This window comes from Portunus trituberculatus, chromosome 25 (assembly GCF_017591435.1).
Source record: "Portunus trituberculatus isolate SZX2019 chromosome 25, ASM1759143v1, whole genome shotgun sequence".
NCBI classification, from domain to species: Eukaryota; Metazoa; Arthropoda; class Malacostraca; order Decapoda; family Portunidae; genus Portunus; species Portunus trituberculatus.
Genome location: NC_059279.1, coordinates 13,334,441 through 13,341,940, shown reverse-complemented (window position 1 = coordinate 13,341,940; position 7,500 = coordinate 13,334,441). Strand labels below are relative to the sequence as shown.

Genomic DNA, 7,500 nt, shown 5'->3' with positions numbered 1-7,500 from the left:
TCTCTCTCTCTCTCTCTCTCTCTCTCTCTCTCTCTCTCTCTCTCTCTCTCTCTCTCTCTCTCTCTCTCTCTCTCTCTCTCTCTCCCTGCCCTTTACTTTCTCAGGACTCACCAAAGGCATGCAGGAGGAACTGTTTAAGTGGCTGAAGGACCTGGGACGCTGCCATCTGCGCGCCAAGCTGATGACACCGGTCGTACGACGCTGTCCAGTTTTGTCTCTCACCGAGGGAGAAATAGAGGCAATGTTCCCCGACTCTTTCTGCTACCATATCCTGGCCGATCTCTGGACACGATGGAACTGCGGCAGGAGGATGTAGGTGAGTCTAAGGACGCGGCAGAAGGACATGGCTGAGTGAGAGCCAACACGGGTAAGGATACAAGCATGACATAGGAGAACAGAAGGGATACAGGCAAAGCTAGAAATAGACGAGGAACATAAACAGTGGAGCATAGAGATAAGATAAAAGTACATTATTGATATTGCAGTTGCATTATAAGCACATGAGTTACTGAGGGAAGGCTCAGATCAGATAGAAGGAATTGGGTGAATATAGAGACGTAATGGGTGAAAACAAAGAAGTGGTAAGGGACATAACTGATAGTACAAACATGGCAGAACATCGGAGACAGTACGAAAAAAAAGCTGAAAGTTCATGCGCAGCAGTAGAACATCTCTGAGCGTGCAGAGGCGGTAGAAGGATGAGGGTGAGTGTGCCGGCGTGTATACCCATATTCAAGAGAGGTATACGAGGGGGAAAATGAGATGGGGACGTAGGTGAGGTTATAGGGCCATAAAAGATCAAAGCAATGAGGTATGAAATAGAAAAAAGTGACGTGAGGTGCATTGATGAGGTGAAAGAAACGTAGTCAAAAGAAATTATGTATGAAGCTGAGAAAAATTCAACTATATGATGTATAAATAATGGATGAAGTTGGATGAGGTTGAGTAATTGAAAGAGTGAGTAAAATATGCAAGAGAATAAAGAAGAGCGTACTGAAGAATAAATATGCACAAAAAAAATCTGAAAAACTTATTTATAGGGGTCGAATAGAAGTTCAATGAAAAGGGAGGCACAAAAAGTTGACAATAACAAAAATGGAAAGAAAGAAATGTAATTAATAACAGAAAGACGAGAAAGATAGGAAAAGAAGAAAACGAAATTTGCTGTATATTTAAGGAAACTTTTTATGATGTGTATAAGCAAGTAAGCATATGAAAAGCGGTTATCATTAAAGAAAAAAGTCAAATGATTAATAAATGCAAAATAAACAACTACAGCATATATAAGTAAAAACATTACAAAATCAATGAATATAGATTAAGATAACAATTACTAGAACCACACCACAATCACTACTACCACCACCACAACCACAATCACTACTACCACCATCACTACTACCACCACCACCACCACCACCACCACAATCACCACTACCACCACCACCACCACAATCACCACTACTACCACCACCACCACAACCACCACTGCCACCACCACCACAATCACCACTACTACCACCACCACCACAACCACTACTACTACCACCACCACAACCACCACTACCACCACCACCACAACCACCACTACTACCACCACCACAACCACCACCACTACCACCACAACACAATCACTACTACTACCACCACCACACCCATCATCACTATCATCATCAGGACCCTTATCTGGCAGCAGGATCACCTAGTTAAGTCTGTGATTTATTGAAAGGTTCACACTGGTCAGGTTATCCAAGGCTGATGACTTTCCATCGCTCTCTCAGTGCCTGTCTGTATGTGTGTCTGTCCCTTCGTTATGAGCTATGGCTTCGGTGGTTGTGGTTCTGGTTGTGGTTGTGGTTGTGGTTGTGGTGGTGGTGGTGGTATGCAGCTATCGTTAAATCAATCATAACTACAAATGCCTCTCTCTCTCTCTCTCTCTCTCTCTCTCTCTCTCTCTCTCTCTCTCTCTCTCTCTCTCTCTCTCTCTCTCTCATATATTCAAGTAGATAAACCACACTACCGGAATAAGCTAGTCTCTGTCCTTCCCTCCTTTCTTTCCAGACACATTAAGGACATCAATCAATCAATTAATCAATCGAGAGAGAGAGAGAGAGAGAGTGTGTGTGTGTGTGTGTGTGTGTGTGTGTGTCCTTACATTCCTCCTCTACCATCCCCTCTTCCACCACCCCCTGGACGTGAAGCCATTAACAGGAGCTTCCGAGGCCTCGACCATCATTCCCTCGGTCGGTCTCGTGGCTTTGTCGGAGAGAGAGAGAGAGAGAGAGAGAGAGAGAGAGAGAGAGATGATGATTGTTTTGATGTTAAACTTCGAGTGTTTTGCCACGAAGAAAAATGGATCCTGAGCTTCTTAATTGTGTCTGATCATATCTTGTAGTAACCTTATTTTTTTGTCTCACTACTACTACTACTACTACTACTACTACCATCACCACTACTACTACTACTACTACTGACACTACTACTACTACTACTACTACTACTACTACTACTACTACTACTACTACTACTACTGCTGCTGCTGCTGCTGCTACAACAACTACTACTACTACTACTACTACTACTACTACTCCAACTACTAATGTCTTCACTGCTACTATTCCATCCTTTAATGACACCTGGCTTCTCTTCTTTCACCTGTCCTTCCCTTCACTCGTTACTTTCACTCAATCCTACCCTTTCCACACCTTCCCTCACACTCACGCTTGCTTAATTTTTTTCTCCTCTCACACTTGCGTCTCTCCATCCCTCGTCTTTGCCTCACCTTGATGGAGGAGGACGTCACTTCCATCACTCAGCGTAAGCAGGTCCTTGCGTCTTGCTCCTGACTTCTTCAACCGGATCACTTCAGACGCTAGAGTGGAGAGCTTCACCTCGTAGTCCTGCACAAGCTTCTCAATATTGGCTTCAAATTCTGCAAGTTCCTTCCTCATCTCCGGTATGGTCTTGATCTCCGCCTCAAGCTCAGGGATTTTTGCTCTTAACTGCGTGACCTCCGCCTCCAGTACCATCTCCCGCTCCGTCTTTTCTGCGAGAGAAGATTCCAGCAAAGCCACTCGCTCGTAGAGGCTCGTGTGTCGATCGTGGGTTTCCAGCGCCTGTGGTCGGGTGAAATACGAGTATGATGTTGGCGGCTGAGATGGGATAATGGTGGTGTTTTTGGCACACAATGGTTAAAACTTTTATAATAAAGATGAAAAAATTACATCACTTAGTATGTTAGGAAGCAAAGTAAGGTAGAACAAAATCGTCGTAACTACAAGAAAGAAAGCTGATGATGAGCGGAGAAGATAAGTGATGGACGATTAGAATAGCAGAATTTAGATCTAAATGAGAAAAAAAGAAAAACACGAAAATATAACTAAATGTGGAGGTACTTAATCAGATACACTTTTCCTGGAGTAATTTGGAGTAAGAACATAAGAACATAATGAAAATAAGGCAAGCTGCAATAAAGGGTCAGACCTACACATAGCAGTCCCATTATGGAACAAGCCTGTCTATCTATCAATCACCTATTTCAATAGATAGACAACTGAGAGAGAGAGAGAGAGAGAGAGAGAGAGAGAGAGAGAGAGAGAGAGAGAGAAAGAGATGCGTGAAAAGATTAATGATGATGATGAAGATGAATGATAAGAAGAATATTAAAGCCTCCATAGTATTTTCTATAAGAGAGTGAAGTTCAGAAAAAGAAGAACATGGAAGAAAGAAAATAGTGAACGAAGTAGAGAGGAAGGAAAGGGAGAGGAGAGTAGCGAAGTACCTAGAACCACGGAAGAACCTCGTAAAATTTGCACATCAGAATAAAATTTGGGAGTGGGGCGGAGGTGGAGGAGGAATGTGGAGGCTGGAGAGCGTTGATGGTAGAAGTAATGGTAATGGTGGTGATGGCAGTGATAATGGTGATGGGAATGGTAATGGTAAGGTGGTGGTGGTGGTGGTAGCGAATCAAAAAATTAGCTCTAAAGTGGAGCATGAAAAATATCTTAAGCATCCGTTCTGAGAAGGAAACTGAGGAAGAGAAGGAAGAGAAGGAAGGAAAGGAAGAAACGGAGGAAAAAAAAGAAAACGAGAAGAGTTCAGAATATAAAAACACAATGAATAATCTAAACACTTAATACTGAGTGAAATCTGAAAGGAAACGAGAAAGTAAAAGAGAAGGAGGAGGAGGAGGAGGAGGAGGAGGAGAAAGACATGAAGTAGGAGGAGGAAGAGGAAGAGGAGGAAGAGGAGGAGAATGAAGAGGAAGATGACTGCCTCGTGGAACTAATACATCCCATTAGCATATGTTTAAAGGAGAATTCTGAGGCAAGAGGCTGCATATTGTTACTTGATGTCTGTTTGTTGGGTTTGTTGGTTTGTATGTGCCTGGGACTGCGTATGTGTGCCTGCCTGCCTGCGTGTGTGCGTGCGTGATGGCGTGCGTATGTTGCTAACCTCTCTACCTCCAATATCTCTGTTACCCTTAGCGACCATCTTCTTTGCCGTACCCTTCCTTTGTACACTTTTTCCCAGTTTTCCTTCTCTATTCCTCTAAAGCTGACTCGTGTATTTCCCTCTACCAGCCGTATAATTTTTCGTCCCTCTCTCTGTTCCTCTCTCTAACTCTCCCTCTCCCTCTTTCAATCCACCCTTGGCTCTCCCCTCTCCTTACCTCCATTATGCTTCTCTCCACTTTCCCCTCTCTTCCTCCTCCATCTCCACATCTCTAAATTACCCACTCACTTCACGAACCCTACCTTCTCCTCCTCCTCCTCCTCCTCCAACCTCTTTCAATGAATGCATAAACAAACTCTTGAATATGACAGCTGACGCCCACTCCTCTTCATCATCAGCCAGCACTCACTCGGCTCTTAAAGTGTCATCTAAAGGCGTGAAAAGATCTTCCCCTCTAATTGCTACCCGCGAGAATACCTGAGCACACTATCGACAGGGGAAAGAGGGAGGAAGAGAGAGAGAGAAGGAGACGGAGACGGAGAAAGAGAGAGAGAGAGAGAGAGAGAGAGAGAGAGAGAGAGAGAGAGAGAGAGAGAGAGAGAGAGAGAGAGAGAGAGAGAGAGAGAGAGAGAGAGAGAGAGAGAGAGAGAGAGAGAGAGAGAGAGAGAGAGAGAGAGAGAAACAAACAGACAGACAAACAGAAACGCAGACAAACAGAAAGGCAGACAAACAGAAAGACAGACAAACAGAAAGACAGACAGATAGACTAACAGATAGACAGACAGATGGACTAACAGATAAACAGACAGATGGACTAACAGATAGACAGACAGACAGACAAACATATACACAGACAGACGGACTGGCAGAGAGATAGATATCCAAACAGAGAGACAGATAGACAAGCAAACAGACTGACAGACCAACATGCAGACAGACAGACGAACAGACAGAGAGACAGAGTAACAGACTGAAAGACAGATAAACTCACTCACTCACTGACAAACACAGGTAGACAGACAGACAGGCAGACGGACGGACAGACAGACAGACAGTCACATATGGAGAGAAAGTGTGTTCTCTTATTCATCCCTTTTCATCCTCCTTATCTTCTTATCCTTCTCTTCATCCCTCTCCTTTTTCTCTGCCTCGTCCTCTCCTACCTCTCCTTCATCTTTTCTTCCTTTCTCTCTTGCAACAGCCACGAGAGAGAGAGAGAGAGAGAGAGAGAGAGAGAGAGAGAGAGAGAGAGAGAGAGAGAGAGAGAGAGAGAGAGAGAGAGAGAGAAAGAGGAGGAATGTCTTATTGATTGAAAATTTTACCGTCGCAAGAACGAGGTCAAATAAAGTAAGAGAGAGAGAGAGAGAGAGAGAGAGAGAGAGAGAGAGAGAGAGAGGAATGACCCTACCACGCCTGGCAACATTCCACAGCTTGGTCAGACGTACCAATCATCGCCTCCCTTTATCAACATCTCGTCTCCATTTCATTCCAAGCTCAAGACGAATTTCTCCTCACATCACCCGCATCGCACTCCTTCACCTTCCCTATCCCCCTCTCCTTCCCCTCCATTCCCTCACCTTCACATTCCCCCTCCTCCCATTCCCTCATCTTCCATTCAGTCCGCACCTTCTCCATTTATCACATCTCGAAGTTCCCTATTTTTTTTTTTTCTTCTTTCCAGTCTATTTACATCATTCTCAATATCTACTAAGTTTCAATATTTTTTTCTTATGTTCATTGTTTGTCCTCTTCTTTCCTCCCTCCTTCTCCTTCTCTGTCTCTCTCTCTCTTTCTTTCTCTTTCTCTAGCAGGCCATCATTTTCATTATTTTTTTTTTTCATTTTCTTTCCTTCTTCTGTCATATTTCACTTCTTGTTCCCGTTCTCATCTTCCTTTTCCTCTTTTCTCTTTCTTCTCTTCTCCGTTTCATCACATACTATTACTAGGTCTTATTTCTATTCTTCTCTTTATCTCTCTCGTAAAACTCATTCCACTAACCTTTATTTCCACTTTTCTCTCCTTTTTTTCATATATCCTTGCGGCAGACACACACACACACACACACACACACACACACACACACACACACACACACACACATACACAGGTTTTTCCCCCTTCAATTACATTCCCTCTTTTTACGAGTCACAGCCTCTCTCCTCCATTGTCTATTTTTTACGGCTACATCAACTGGCAGTAATAAAAAGCCTTCAAATAGCCGTGTTCACAATCCAATTTCACGATTCCTGGCCTTTTATCGCCTCCCACAAAATGCCTATCCACTCCTACCCACCACCCACACACTCCTGCTTTCTTCCACCAACATTTTTCCCACTCCAGACTTCCACAAGACTTTCACTGCACTCCTGGAACAGACACAACAAGACAAGTCCACGTCAAATTACACTTAAGAGATACCACGCGAACGAAGGAGTTACTACGTCTTATATTTCTTATTACGCAACGCTTTCCTTTTCGTCAACAAGTGAACGTGTTTTCCTCTCGAGTTACTTTACCTCGGCAGGATTCCATAAAAATCTCAAAGGCAACGCGAAGCCTCGATCACGCTCTTTGATTCCTCTTCCGGGTTTCCGTGAATGTGAATTACGCAAGGTATCGAAGTTCTGAGCTCTTGATTGACCTGTTTAGCGACTCACTCCGTCTCGCAGCGGGGCACGAGGACGAGACGAGATGTGGATGAAAAGGAGAGAGAAAAAATGAGGAAGAGAAGAGCCAAGCGAGGAGAAAGAGAGGGAAAGACCTACCTACTGAAAGCCGTGAATATGCATGAATGCGTGTGGAGGCGGGAACTGAAATATTCTAGGACACAGCATGCAATTTACCAATCCAGCAGAGATTGAAAAAGATAGCGGGAGGGATTGGAACATGATTGCTCCTCCCGGGGAAAAGAACAGCTACAGGGGAATGCATCCTCGTATACGTGCACACTCAGACCAAATTGCAGACGTGCGCCAGACAAAGATATATTCCCATACACCTTGCAATTATATCTCCGGGTTTCAATATAGCAGCGGTGGTGGTGGT

At 44.0% G+C, this 7,500-nt stretch overlaps 1 protein-coding gene across 1 annotated transcript in view; it reads right to left on the bottom strand.

Moving 5' to 3' along the window:
- LOC123508974 overlaps positions 1-7,500 on the bottom strand; it is a 24,391-nt gene that overhangs the window by 2,940 nt on the left and 13,951 nt on the right. Inside the window, 2 exon segments of the mRNA XM_045263058.1 lie at positions 112-297; positions 2,783-3,116. Coding sequence (XP_045118993.1) covers positions 112-297; positions 2,783-3,116 — 520 coding nt within the window.